Here is a 15,616-nt window from a genome sequence, read left to right as displayed (position 1 = left end):
ACCAGCACATTACTGTCACTGCAATAAGATTCTCAACTGTTTTGCTTCTGAGGCCCCCTCACATGTTATAAAATTTCCACAAAACCCATGGAACACAAGTAGCTTTTCAAGCAGCAAAATTAGTTATAATTTACCCGGCTGATTCCGGGGATGGTGGGACTGATGTATGAGGAGAGATTGAAGTCAGGTTAGGATTGTTTTCACTGGAGTTCAGATGAATGAGGGAAAATCTCATAGAGACTTATAAAAATTCTAACAGGACTAGACAGGGTAGATGCAGGGAGGATATTCCCGATGGTGGGGGAGTCCAGAACCAGGAGTCACTGTCTGAGGATTTGGGGTAGGCCATTTAGGACGGAGGTGAGACATTTCTTCACCCAAAGAGTGGTGAGCCTGTGGAATTCATTACCACAGGAAGTAGTTGATGCCAAAACATTGAATGTATTCAAGAAGCGGCTAGCTATAGCACTTGGGGCGAGTGGGATCAAAGGTTATGGGGAGAAAGTAGGATTAGGCTATTGAGTAGAACAATCAGCCATGATCGTAATGAATGGCGGAGCAGGCTCGAAGGGCCAAATGGCTCCTCCTGCTCCTATCTTCTATGTTTCTATGTTAACATTTATTATTTTTGTTTTGCTCACTTCATGTGAAACATGTCACTGGTGCTGGGCATCAATTCTGTCAAGATGTGGAGGTATTTTCAGTAAGTAAAAAGTGGGAAATTATTAAACTAAAAGTCAAAACAATTGTTTGGTGATCAAAACAGAAGGAAAAACGGCTTACTGAACCAAGCAAGGAGAACAGTAAACCAAAAACTGTAAAATAAAATTATTAAATGATGGGAAATCATTAACTGAGAATGGAAAAATATTTGAAGAGACCAAGTCCGAAATGGGAAATGGTTAACCAAAAAGCATGGAAAAGATAATCTAGTAAAAGCAGAAATTAGTAAAAGGAGGGAAATGGTGTATCAGAATAATAATTTTCAGAGACCAAGGGGCAAATATTAACATGGCGAGATGCTAGCAGCAAGGGTCCCTATAACATGTAGAGAATGCAGGAATTAATGCAGTGTGCCTGCCAGTGACTTTATAACCCAGCTCTTATTTGCTGTTTTGTTAAGTGCACAGTCGCCTGGGGGAATTAAACTGGGGCAGCGACAATGAAAACAGTGAGTCCTAATCACTGGAGCACCAGGGAACCAGCCACTATTTACACCTGACTTCTGAGTTTCCTAACTAATTAGCCTGAGTGGACATGGTAACAGCATGCATAAGTCAATTTCAGCTTCATTATTTAAAAGGACATCACAAAGTTAACAATTGATGAATAGTGGAAATGGGGGAACAGAGGAAGCGACGGATCTTATCTGTTAAGGAGTTCCAACATGGCAAGGCTGTGCCTTGCTTCACAGATTACACCCCTCCCCCAGACCTAAAGCCACCTAAGGATGCACAATGAGATGTTCTCATGCAGATGGGAAAAGAAGCTTTTCACAGAGAGCAAGACATCATGGCTGGCGGTTGCTAAGGAGATGAGCAGTAAGAGTGAGGTGCCATGCTCCTGCATACAATGCCAGAAGCAATTTAATGAGCAAATTGGCTGGGAAAGTGGAGTAAAATGACACATTCAGCCAAATCCTGCTGTGCTCCTCATGCTGTCACCCTAGACTGCCTATTCCCAAGCCATGTCACTCCTCACACTATCTTTCTTTACCTCTCTGTCTATGCACTTTCCCATATCCCCATCTGTCCATCCACTCACACCTTTCCCTCATGGTCACCATCTACAAATGTTGTCCATCCATCTATTCAATACATCCCATTACTCTCTCCCTCCTTGCAGAAGAAAGAAATACAGAACACAAGGTAAAGTCAGAGGTAGCCCTCCAGCCACCTCCACACTGACAGCTGCAGAGGAGGAGGTGGAGGTAAACAAAGTCTCAGTCATTGGAGATGGGAGCTGCCGGCTACCTGGTAACAGAATGAAATAACAGACAACCTCACAGCATCCAACATTCTCTCATGTTTAATGAATTTAAGCAGCCAGTGAAAAATGATCATGTGAATAATGTTTACTTCACACATTTTTGTTGTGAGTTCTAATTCATATCTTCAATCACCCACTGGGCCATCAAGCACCCTGAAGAAAGTGATCCAGGAAGACAAAAAGGATTCCTCAGGGGAAGTCAGTCCTTCAGAGGGTGCACCAGCACAGGACTCATGCAGACCCGCTCAGATACTTGCACTCTCGCGGGAGTGGTTAGATTGTTGGATTTTCACTTGGTCTCTGACACTTCGCAAATGAGCAAGATCTGGCATGGAGACGGGAAGAGCATTAGAGGGCTTAGGATGCTTCAAGCTCTGCCAGGCTGGATCCAGATGCTGAACCATGGGGACTGTCGATGAAGAGAATACTTTTGGAGTAACAGCAAAAACTGAATGTGCAATGTATTGGCAACCTTTCCAGTTGTGCTGTGCATGCTTGCAGAGAGATTGGCGGAATCTGTTTCAAGCAAGCGTGACCTAACGTTGCAACCCATAACAATTATGCTTTCATCCCTCGAAGGTGCATGGAGCATCAAACATGACAATCGAATGAATACATGTAGGCACTTACCATTGGCTTGTATACTCTGAATGCCACATGAAATAGAATTGGTGAAATCCTAGCCTTGTCATTCAATGTTCCATTGATGTGCAGTAAAGTGGTCTCCAGCTTATTGCCAGCAGAGAAGTGCAAGTGGGCCATGAGAGACCAGGGAGTGAATGAGGACATGGAAGTGAGAACTCAGCCCAAAGTATTTCTGCTTCTAACCTGCTGACCCCCTCCATCAGTCAGTGCCCCACATACTTCCCCTTGTCTCGATGGCTATGTCTGTCCCTCCGCAGGTACAGGTGGAGCAGTCTTCTGGCAGAGTCCTCAAAAGTTCCAAAACCCAAAGGGCGTAGGTCAAGAGCATGATAAAACCTAATAAAATTCAAACATCAGATGAAAGGGCTCCAAATTATTGGCCCTTCCTTTTCAAACTGTCAGTTCCATCATTCTATAAGACCATGACTAATCTGTTACCTTACTCTGTATATCGGTCTTTGTCCTGCATCCCTTAATGCCTTTGGATAACAAATCTATTAGTCTCAGATTTAAAATAAACAATTCCCTCAGCATCTGCAGCTATTTGTGGAAGAGTGCCAAACTTCTACCACCAGTCAATGTTCTTCTCTCCTGAAAGATGCAGCTCTAATTTTTAGGCTGATTTTTAAAAAATTCATTCATGAGATGTGAGCATCGCTGGCGAGGCCAGCATTTATTGCCTGCCCCTAATTGCCCTTGAGAAGCCTTCTTGAACTGCTGCAGTCCATCTGGTGTAGGTACATGCATAGTGCTGTTTGGGAGGGAGTTCCAGGATTTTGATCCTAATCCTAGTATACTTAGGTAGAAGAGAATTTTGTTATTGAGGTATTATTTGTTGCAATCTTCATGTGCTTATGTAATAGTGATTCAAATAAGGTAGACGGTGACTATCAACTATGATCACAACAGGCTTTTGTTTCTTTGTATTTCAAAGGAATGGACTCATTGATAACTCCCAAAGTAATAGACAGCAAACAGGAAGAGAGTTCCCAAGCTCCAATTTTAGAAGATCCACCAACTTCACCTCTCCAAGATCTTCAACCATATTCGTGGCATGTTTCCGCAGATATAGAAAATACTGAAAGGTTAGTAAACATCTCCATTAGAATTGTGCTGCTTCATTTCTTCTATAATTATATTTTTTGTTTTGTAACAGAGACATACGAGAAATGAAAAATCTTCTAAGCAAACTCAGGGAGACCATGCCTTTACCATTAAAGAACCAAGGTCAGTATCAGTCCTTATTCACTATTTTTAAGACAATTTGTTTTTACATATCCTTTAAAATAGAAGCATGGTAACTGGGTTACTTACGAATTTTGTGCCAGTATGGTTTAGGTAAGAAAAGGATCACAGACTACAGGATGTTTGGTAGTGTGGCCCCTTTTAGGGATGACCCTTCACAGGCCACCTGACTGGGGCAGAGACAATGCGAGCATGCAAATCTGAGCCAATCAGGAGCAAGAGCGAGCAGTCCCAGGCCTGGAGGGCCTCAGTTGGAATTTAAAGTTTATTTATTAGTGGCACAAGTAGGTTTACGTTAACACTGCAATGAAATTACTGTGAAAATCCTCTAGTCGCCACACTCAGGTGCCTGCTCGGGCACACTGAGGGGGAATTTAGCATGGCTAATGCACCTAACCAGCACGTCTTTCAGGCTATGGGAAGAAACTGGAGCACCTGGAGGAAACACACACAGACACGGAGAGAACGTGCAGACTCCGCATAGACAGTGACTCAAGCTGGGAATTAAACCCGGGTTCCTGGCACTGTGAGGCAGCAGTGTTAACCACTGTGCCATCGTCTCACCCACGTTAGGGTGTTGTGTTGTTAGGAATAGACCTGTATTAGTCGTGCTATTGAACCCTTTGTGTATATAGTTCTTATCATTGATGAACCCTTTTAGTTAATCGTTGCCACTTTGTGTCTCAAGTTATTACAGAATGAAATTGGCAGATTGCCAGTTTTCACCTGAGTTGGAACAGCCTGTCTTGTAACATGGCTGAGAACTGCTGATTGTAGGTATCTGCCATAGTGAAGAATCTGGTTTACAGGCAAGTCTGACCAAGTCAACCATTTAATTCCATCTCAAAATATCTTTTTCATTTTATTTGGAGAGCAGAAAAAAAGGGTTAAATTCCACTGCCATTCACGGCTATTGTTCCCATAAATGAAATCAGGATTCGTAAAAGGATCTGAGAACAAATGATCAGATTTGCAGATTTGCTTTTAAAAAAACGTTGATAGCATTACCATGCCAATCAACAATACTGCTTTTCCCTCAATTAAGTACTGAATGTTCTTGGCATATAGTGAGATATACATGTATTGTATTATTCTGTATAATATTTGGAAACTGAAATATTTCGACAGGTGATTATTATATAGCAGATGTTAAATACATTAAGTACAATAAAATTCAATGGTCAGAAAACATATCCAACATACACCAGATGTTTTCATGTGTGTTATCAGCAGATGAGGCTGCTTCTAGGAGTGTAACGTTTGATTGAGATTTATCCCCAATGCCAATTCACAAATGTTCATGGTCCATCATACCTCATTAGCAGCAATAAGTAAACCTACTCCTTCACAGGTATAAGTAGGCTTAATAATCCCCAAACTATCCAGATAGGGTGTGTAGTGCATTCAGTAGTTGTTAGCACAAACCAGACCTTTTCTTTAAAAAAAGGCTGAAGGCTGTCCTAATAGAAATCTTTCAAATTTATGAAGGGATTTACTAGGGTAGATGTAGAAAAAATGTTTCTACTTTTGGAGAGACCAACTTGAAGAAACAAACTTGGGAGAAACATTTTTAACAAGCGAGTATTTAGAATGTTGAACATGCTCTCACATAGAGTAGTTGAGGTGAATAGCATAGTTACATGATCCATCTCAGCCTGCTCCTATAGTTCCAACAATCACAGATGCCAGACCTCAGCCAATCTTATTCTTGATATCAAGAAATGTCTGAACACAATGGATACCGCTGAAACTGTGGGCTGCAACAACATCACAGCACAGCTGCGGTGCTGAAGACTTGTGCTTCAGAACTAATCACACTTCTAGCCAAGCTGTTCCAGTACAGCTGTAGCTGTGGCACCCACCCAACAAAATGTAAAATTTCCTATTGCACAAAAGTCAGGGCAAATGCAATTCAGCCAATTACCGCCCCATCTATCGACATTCGATCATCAGCAAAGTGATGGAAGGTGTGATTCACAATGTTACAGAGTCGCATTTTCTCATCTCACCTAGGCTCAGTTTGGGCTCCGTCAGGATCACTCACTTCCAAACCTCATTACAACCTTTGCCCAAACATGGACAAAAGTGCTGAATTCCAGAAATGAGGTGAGAGTGACTACCCTTGACATCAGGACAATATTTAACCCAAGTGGCATCAAGGAGCCCTAGCAAAACTGATGTCAGTTGAATCGGAGAGAGAGGGGGGTCTCCACTGGTTGGACTCGTACATAGTACAAAGGAAGATCGATGCAGGTCTGAGAGGTCAATCATCTCAACTCCAGGCATCATTGCAGGACTTCCTCAGGATGATGTCCTTGGCCCAGTCATTTTCAGCTGGACCTCCCTTATCATAAGATCCTGAATGGAAATGTTAACTGATGATATCACAGTGTTTGGTTCTATTTGCAAGATAATGAAGCCAGTCATGCTCACATGTTTTAAGACCTAGACAACATTCAAACTTGGGCTAATAAGTAGCAAGTAACATTTGTGCCATACAAGTGCCAGACAATGACAATCCCCAATAAGAGAGAGTCTAGCCACCTCCCGTTGACAAACATGGAAGAGGACAGCATAGAAGGAAAACATTCAGCCCATTGAGTTTTTGCTGCCTCTCTGGAATAACAATCTTGCGAGTCCTACATCCCAGCTCTTTTTCCATATCCTTGCATTTTTTCTCATTCGAGCACTTATCCAATTCCCTTTAGAAACCATATATTTGAGTGTGTTTTCAGCCTTTCAGGTAATGCATTCCAAATAATATCCATTCATTGCATATAAATGCTCTGGTTATTTTGTGAATCATCTTAAATTGGTACATTCTTGTTATCAAATCTTTAGCCATTGGAAATAGTTGGTCTTTAGTTATGTAAACCTTTTATGATTTTAAAACCTCCATTAAATCTCCCCTGAGCCTTCTCTACTCTTTGGCGAACAACCTAGGTTTCTCCAACCTATCCATGTGGCTATAACCCCTCACCTTTTGGATCATTGTAGCAAATTTCTTCCGTATCCTCTCCTAACATGGTATACAGATCAGCAAATCATGCACCATTTCAGCCCAAGGTCTTCATCTGTAGCAAGTGTGGCAGAGACTCCTGAGCCAGGCAATGTTTAACACAGAGACCAGCAAAACACCAGTCATCATCTCACAACACTGAAGGCTGTCAGAGATGTAAGATGCATGATCGCAGTATAGTCACAATTTTCATTTCAGGTGCACCATTGTTTTGCTGAAAAGGTATCTAGTGGGGTTAAAATTCACATTTGTCACTTGCCTGGTAGTCATCTAATGTCTATCCTCCTTGTAGGGTAAGTAAGTGGGATTTCATTGACATCAAGATGGCTAGAAGATGACATGCTTGACAATGGAAGTGGAGGCAAAGCTGTATCACAGACTTAGTAACCTGATACCTGAGCCAGCAGCCAATCAGGCTTCTTATTGGGATCTCGGGGACTAGACATATCATCAATAAACCCAATTTTTCACCTTCAACCCCAGATGGTCTCGGCCTGAATATGTAGGATGTTCCCACCTGGACAGGCAGTGAGAAAGTTACCTGTGCCCAATCAGGTTAATATTACCCTTTTGGAGTTCTGAGAGAACTCTTGTGGTGGGACAGATTCGTGTTGGGTTCCTTACTTTCTGTGCTTGATCTCATTTGGAATGCCCTCAAATCCCTTCACAACTGAAGATGGAAAATCTCCTCCTTGTGTATCTTCCTTTTCATGCACACCTTAACCCACCTGTATTTTGGCTTCATGCAGTTTAAATTTGCGTTGTCTCATTGGGAACAACCTACAGGATTGTTGAGGGAAACTAGCTGCTGCTGTTATGGATTATTTTGATGACCATTGAAACAGAGATTATGTGGTTTCTCCCTAGAGTTATTTCAAGTGAATCAAGAAGGGTGCTCTGTCTACTGCATTTGGCTGTCTGAGTTTGTTCAACTGTGAACTGAACTTCATATTTTCTCACTCTACATATTTCCATCTTGACAGTGTTATCCCTATCTTAGCTGTTCCTGAAACTTACTTATGTCACTGTCATCTCCAGACTTCACTTCTCCTGTGCAAGCCTCCCATCACGGAGAATCACTACAGTGTAGAAGGAGGCCATTCGGCTCATCGAGTCTGCACTGACACATACCCAGGCTTATCCCGTGACCCCACGTATATCCTGCTAATCCACCTAACCTATATATCTTGAAAAACTAAAGGACAATTTAGTATGACCAATCCACCTAACCTGCACATCTTTGGACTGTGGGAGGATCCCGGAGCACCCAGAGGAAACCCACGCAGCCATGGGGTTCACCCTCACTAACCAGTTCAAATCTTTCCTGAACTAAGTGCCATTCATGTACAACATCAGTCCTCACTGACCTACATCGGTTCCCAATCCTCCAGTGCTTCAACTTTAAAATCTTTTATTGCATTAAAATCCTTCTATGACTTTCATGTGTTTTAACTTTAAAATTACCCGTGTCCTAGTTTCTAAAAAACCCCCCAGCATGTTATCTTCCTTTGGTTTAAGTACCACTTAAAAACCCACCTCCGTGACAAAGTGTTCGGTCAATCTTCTAACTTTTGCTTTGCTGTCTTAGCATTTGCTTTATATACACTTATATGTGAAGCACCTTGGGACATTTTTTCCATTAAAGGTGTGAGATAAGTACAATTTATTATGTTGCAGAATTCCAGTTAATTCTATTTCTCTCCAGTCCTTATTGCGGTGAATTAATTCCATTCATGTTGTTTTCAATTACTGTATTTGCAGAAGTCTTTAAATAAATGATTCCTCAGGGTATTTCAGATGGATTTATATAGATTGGATGTGATCTCTCCTTGTTGCTATTTGTGAACAGTTCCTGGCATGGTGGGATCTGCAGTGACGGCCTTTGGCGTTTCCATCATCCTCATCTTAAAAACTCAGAACTGAGCTAATAATAGAGGATTGTACTAATTAACAAAGAATGGACTGAATATTTGTTAACTTATTTTACAAGAAGCATTTATATCTGAGGATGACAATTAGATTTAAACGTTGGTTCTCTATTTCCTTGACAGATGATAGCAGCCTCCTCAACCTGACTCCGTATCCACTCGTGAGAAGGAGGAAACGAAGGTTCTTTGGCCTTTGCTGCCTTGTGTCAAGCTAGGATACCTAACACAAAACTGAGAACAAAGTTAATTCTGGGTATTAAGTTCTTCAGAATAAATGCTTCTGGTGAGAAGATACTTTCCCCTTACTTCTTCCTACTGTTTACTGTAAATATCGTTTTATTTTTGCTGTACAGGATGGCCGATTTTTGTATTTTTACTTTTCTCTGAAGAATTTTTTTGAAGATTGGTACCCGTGTACCTATGGGTTCCACAGCAGTGTTATGCTTGAAATATATTTTAAACTGATTTTCACAAGCTGAACTATTAGAAGATTATTTTTTGTAAATAAAAAGGGATGTATATTAAATACATATTCCTTTTGTAGCTCAATGCGAACATATGAATAAATAATTTAATATCAAAGCCCAATTGGAATAAAACAGCACAAGCATTCATGTCCAGAAGCAAAGAGACCATGAACTAAATCTGCAAAAGCAGAAAAATTGACATCTGTACACAAGGAAAACATGGTTAAAAATTCATTGTTCATTCAAGCTGTACTCTCCTAACTGTAATAATTTGTTTAATTTAGTCTTCCAACTAATTGGGGCAATATAACCTCCATTTTTCCCTATAATGGAAGTGAACCGTCAGTGGATGGCAAAAATTGCCAGATATTTAGGAGCCACAGGGTAAATTACAGGAGGATGTGAATATATTTGGGAATTAGACAGGGAGATGAAATTAAATCTGGAAAACTATAAAGTGCTTTACATGAGGACAAAAATTCAGAAAGGAACTATTAACTGGAAGGAAAAACATGGAACATGACAAAGATTTGAGGATCCTGTTTGACAAAAGCTTGAAGCTATCGGAACAAAGCTAGGTGGCAGTAAATGAAGCAAATCAGATGTGGAAAAGGTCAAAACTGTCAAAATAATAAATAATGAGGTAATCCTGGCACTTTGTAAATCATTACTATCCTTGTTGCAGCATAAAGACATTGCAGATATTGAAAGAATGCAGAAGTAGACAGCCAGAATGAGTGAGGGAATACAAGGATTAGATTATATAGAGGGATTATTGAAATTAGGCATGTTCTCATTGGAAAATAGAAGGATGTGAAGTGATATGATTGTTGGTTTTAGGATTCTAAAGGGACTATATAATGTAGGCAAAAAGTTAAGTCCCTTGTCTAGAGCAGTGGAATCAGAGAGCACAGGCTGTATCTGAAGGGAGGTAAAACAAATCTGTATGGGATGAATTTCCCCAATTTGTTTTTTTTTCAGACATTTTGATTATTTCTGGATCAGAAACCAGCTTGTGCACTTGGAAGATTGGACTAAAATCCAATCCAAGAGGTGTCCAATTGACAGCCCTCCCCCAAAGCCATCACTCAATTAGAGATGATGGGTGGGATGCCAAGTCGGCAGCGCTAATGAGTGTGCAACATTTAAAAGGCAGCTGGCAGCCTGCACCATCACTGCACTGAGATAAGGGAGGAAGTTTTCAGCAAGGAATTCATCAAAAGCTAAATGCCATTCATTGCAGTGCTGCTTCAGGATTCAGTGATAATCCTCTGGTGGTCAGTTTACAGGTGGGGATGGTATGGAAGCAAAAAAATATTTCTAGAGGATGGGAGAAAGTGGCCAACCAACAAGAACAAGAAGGCCTGGCTGGAGGTAGCTGAAGAGTAAAGATGCCTGTGTCATCATTGGAACATGGATATAGTGCAGGTAGCATTTCAATGACCTCTTGAGAGATAGCAAGATGTGTGCCCTGCAATTGTCAACTGGCAATCATGACACTCTCTCATAGTTTACAATTCTGGGCACAGAAAAAACCACTCTGCAGCAACACTGAGGAATGTATCAACTAGTCACTTCATAAACAGTCATACGTGTGGACAGTAAAATACTGACCTTGTGCTCGCCATCCTGCAGTGAAGCCCTTATGACCCTCACACCAAAAACCTTATGTCCTCACCACGCCTCTGTCTCATTGCAGGAGAAGAGAGCACATTACAGGCAAAGAGGAGTCTAACCAGGCATTACTGACAATGGTGATGTCTATGCAGGAGATAGCCAAGGCCAAAGAGGTAATGGAGGTGGAGAAGAGAGAGAGAGAGACGATGTGAGAGTTTCAATTGTAGATCATGCAACTGCATGTGAGTTGTGATCTTATTGGTGCATTTGTCTAAGTGAACATTTTAAGCTCAGGCCCATATAATGGGATGAAACCACTGGTGCATGTGCATCTCACAACAGAGGTCTTCTCTCTCCTACAGAGACAATGTTGAAGGAACATCAGCAGTGACACGAGGAGGCACTGCAGACCTCAGGGGAGAAGTCACATTCTGAGGATGCACCATCCCATGATTCAAGCAGACCATCCACCAGCACAGACTCACTCACCTCAGTTGCAGATAAAACAGGTAGCACAAGGTGAACACTGCACATGAGCAGGAGGTTGGAGAGGCAGTAACATCTGCGGGCTACCCCATTGGAAGATGGGGCACAATGTCATGCTGAGTTCTAAACAGATGTTGTGCCTTGAGGATCTTCGATGAAGCTGACGCTTGTGGAGCAGCAAAGGGAGATGTGTGGCCATCCTTCAGTGCAGTGCAGACCTTGTTCAACAGATGGTGGAGTCAATTCTATCCATGCCATAAATGCTACAAAGTCCCAGGCACATTAACTCATGACTTCCTCCATTAAAGGAGGGCTACCCTCATGAAGCGTCATGTGTGGCAGGCCAATGAGTGATGCAGGAACAGCATTGTAGCCTCCACAGTGTGTCTTTAGCCTTGGGTAGTATTGATTGTCGGTTACAGTAATGGCTCAGAGATGCATGGAAACATAGCCAAGTGCGCTTCTGTTTTGGTTCAGAAAAATGCAGATGGTTTCTGAGGGGGCAGTGGGAGGGAACAGTAATGGCAATGGAGGCTCTTCTCAAGGTGTCCCCTGCTCTTCAAACACCCCATCAGCCCATTTAACAGAAACATAGTTGTTGTGTCCTGCCCTGTGGCCAAGGTTGCCCCTTCACAGATGCAGGTGGGGTATTCTTGGTGGGGCCCTCAGAGGCACCACAACCCAGAGGATGTGCTCCATGGACATCTCATTCACTGAAGCACAGAGGCAAACATATTTACTCCACTTTGATGCTGCAGAGGTGGCAGCATTAGAAATATGCAGCAGAGAAAGCGGAAAAGCTCTTAATTGCACAATGGGATTCACTTGGGTGCCTTATTTTCTGTGACTGTCACAGTGGATTTACTTTATTGCAATGAAATTCCTTGTGCTGCAAAATATCCATTGGCCTATTGGAGTGGCTTGGAAATGAAATCTATGAATGTTATTGGCCATTGAGGGGGATAGGGTTCAGATTGCTTTGATCAAGGGGATCTTAAAGTTGCCATGGGCTTGCAAGTCCAACCACAACTACTGGCAAAGGAGCCTGGGTGCACACAGAGAAGTCTAGGAAGCGCCACAAAGGTGAATCTTGTCTGGATGAAATCGTCACAGACTTCCCTGGTAAGCGTGACAGTAGCACAAGCATCAGCAGCACAATTGCATGTTCCACCAGCTCATCTCCTTCCTTCTCCTCCCCCATTGAGGATATGGTGAGTCCATCAACCTCTTGCAGCACCCATTCCTCTCCTCTCAGTGGTACCCAAATGTGCAGAATGAAGCACATGTGAGATCCTTAAAGAAATATATTAGAGGGTAACCCACCTCAGACTGGAAAAGGCACCAGAACCAAAGGCTGAACAAGCCAATGGTCTGCTCAGTGGATGGCAGATGGCTACAGTTGTATTGCTCGTGGATTCTGTGATGGTGATGCACATCGCCATGCTTTCGACAGATACTTCTTGTCACCCGGGGACCACCTAAGAAGGCTGTCCAGTAGCCTGAACAGCTGAGGCACCTGTGAACTCTCTTTTCAGCAGCACCTGAGTTCGGATGAAATGTTATGGACTTGAAACATTAACTCTGTTTTTCTCCACAATCTGCAGCCTGACCTGCAGGATGAAGGAGTCAAGGAATCTACTGGAAATCTTGCACACACTTATAAGATCCTTATGCCATGGGCAATTACCATTTGCACATTAAAGGAATGAAGGCTTTTCCTATTCACAAAAGCACTTGGCTGGTCTGACAGTGCATTGATGGACACATGGGTGCAGCCCATCATGGCCCGCCCTGAGGGAATCCTGCCACGAGGCAAAGCTGACTTGATTGCAGCATCAGTTTGGAACTGGATATAGTCCATTGCCCTTGCATACAAGACATCTGTCACCTGGGTGATGAATTAACAGCAGCAGACTGTGTGATCCTAGATGTCAGCAGCCAACCCTGGAATGATCCTGACAGACAGAAATCACGGTCACCTTCACCACTACGGACAATGGGCATCCACCCTCTCCTTCTGCCCACATGTCCACCTCCAAAAGGGCACTAAAGATCTGTGGCCAACTGCTGTGATATCTGCAGGCTTCAGAGGCATCTGCAGATCTGGGAGCTCCAGGAAGCTGACCCTTTTAGACCCTGTGCTGAGGGTAACATCTCATTGTTTGTCCTGACCCTCAGCCATTTCCTCTGCACCGACCAGCTGCCTGGTGTGCTTGGCTTGCTGCAGCTTCTGCTTCTCTCGCTTTCCGCTTCCCGCTGCTAAACTGGCTCACATTCAACTCCTCCTCAGTGGACCACCTGACCTCAGAATGATGGTACCCACCCTACTGGCCCAAAACAAAAATAAAATACTGCAGATGCTGGAAATCGGAAACAGGGGTCATAGAGCTGAAGTGTTAACTCTTTTTCTCTCCACAGATGCTGCCTGACCTGCATTGCATTTCCGGCATTCCGGTTTCTATTTCAGATTTTCAATACCTGCAGTATTTTTGCATTTGTATTAGTGTTTAATTCACTGCTACTTCCTTTACAGTATTGCCAACCCCTTCACCTGTTTCTCTCCCATACTGTGTTAACCTTCATTGCTTTTCATTCCCTTTCACGAGGTCTTTAGATAAACCCACTTTCACAGGCAAATCTCCTTCCTTAGCAACCATCTCCAGCTCCGATTTGCTGCATGTGGATTTCAACTGAAATTTCACCCTTCCATGTTTTGGATCCATCCACAATTACAGATACCTCCCAGATATTTAACATTCAACAAACCTCTGCTCTTGCCACACTTTGCACTCTGTGGCAATGTGCACACTCAACCTCTCTTTTCAGCAGCACCTGAGTTCTGATGAAACATTATGGACTTGAAACATTAACTCTGTTTCTCTCCACAGATTCAGCCTGACCTGTTGAGTTTTTCCTGCATTTGGGTCTTCATCGCCACTGATTTGACAGATTATGCTCGAGAGGGCTTAGGTAATTTCTTTCCCTATGGCGCTCTTAATATCAGCAGTCTCACTGAGCTGTTCCTTTATTGACGAGCCTCTTTCTACAGCTGACCTCAGTCTTGACGCTTTTTCCCCTTTATGTTGTTGACTGCCTGTCAGTTTCAAACCTCAATGACTTCCTGTTTTGCAGTCACCTACACTGAGTTGCTGGGGTACTGATACTGCAAGGATCCTGGACATTGCGGGTGAAGAGCTATATTGTAGAGTCAATGGCTGGAATTCTCCAACCTTGCCCACAGCTGCGATTCTTAGGTCCCGCTGCTGTGAATGGAAATTTGGCTGAGTGCTAAATTATCCATTCTCACTGGCAGCAGTGACAGGGTGAACATGATTGGAGACTCCACCCCCTGCCACCGCCCAGTCAATGAATGACTGGTCACAGGCTCCCGAGAAATAAAACAGCAGCAGTTAGTATGGATTCATTGAAATACAACTTGGAATTATTTCTTTCACAAAATAAGATGTTGGGCCACAGCACATGGGTAATTTAGTAAGTGTACAATGTTAGGGGTGATCAGGTGACTTTAAATCGATAGTTGGCAAACCTTTCTACTGCTACGTTTCTCCTTGTGATTTATTGTAAACTAATTGATAGAGATTGATGACATTGTTTGATTTGATTTATTATTGTCACATGTATTAGCATACAGTGAAAAGTATTGTTTCTTGCGCGCTATACAGACAAAGCATACCATTCAAAGAGAAGGAAATGAGAGGATGCAGAATGTAGTGTTACAGTCATAGCTAGGGTGTAGAGAAAGATCAACTTAATACATGGTAGTCCATTCAAAAGTCTGATGGCAGCAGGGAAGAAGCTGTTCTTGAGTTGGTTAGTACATGACCTCAGACTTTTGTATCTGATTAGTCAAATCTCCATTATCATTATATCTTACAAGCAATGGGAAGATGGAAGACAAACTAGCTGGACCTTCATCAAGCATTTCCTATGTTCCTATTTGAATTTTATAAAACAAAATACATATGTTTGAACAGTATTTTAGGCACAGAATGAAGAGGCAAATAATACAAATAACATAAATTCAATTTCAGGGATAATTTTCAACTTCACCACCTTGGTGCTAAACTGGTAGCTGGGGTGACCACTAATGGAGCTTCAGAAATACAGCAGACTTGAAGGGCCACGTGGCCTAAGCCTGCTCCGAGTATGAATATTGAGCACTCTCACATGCCAACCCCTGCGCAGGCGTACATGCAAAA

The 15,616-nt window shown here is 42.5% G+C and overlaps 1 protein-coding gene across 2 annotated transcripts in view; it reads left to right on the top strand.

The window, feature by feature from the left end:
- rgs7bpa (regulator of G protein signaling 7 binding protein a) overlaps positions 1–9,041 on the top strand; it is a 61,796-nt gene extending 52,755 nt beyond the window's left edge. For both annotated transcript variants that reach the window (XM_078221814.1, XM_078221726.1), the window contains 3 exons: positions 3,569–3,719; positions 3,791–3,861; positions 8,950–9,041. In XM_078221814.1, coding sequence (XP_078077940.1) covers positions 3,569–3,719; positions 3,791–3,861; positions 8,950–9,041 — 314 coding nt within the window. The remainder of the gene's footprint in view (positions 1–3,568; positions 3,720–3,790; positions 3,862–8,949) is intronic.
- The last annotated feature ends 6,575 nt before the right edge of the window (positions 9,042–15,616 follow it).

Source organism: Mustelus asterias, chromosome 1, assembly GCF_964213995.1.
Source record: "Mustelus asterias chromosome 1, sMusAst1.hap1.1, whole genome shotgun sequence".
In the NCBI taxonomy this organism is placed as follows: Eukaryota; Metazoa; Chordata; class Chondrichthyes; order Carcharhiniformes; family Triakidae; genus Mustelus; species Mustelus asterias.
This window is presented reverse-complemented; position numbering and strand designations above follow the sequence as displayed.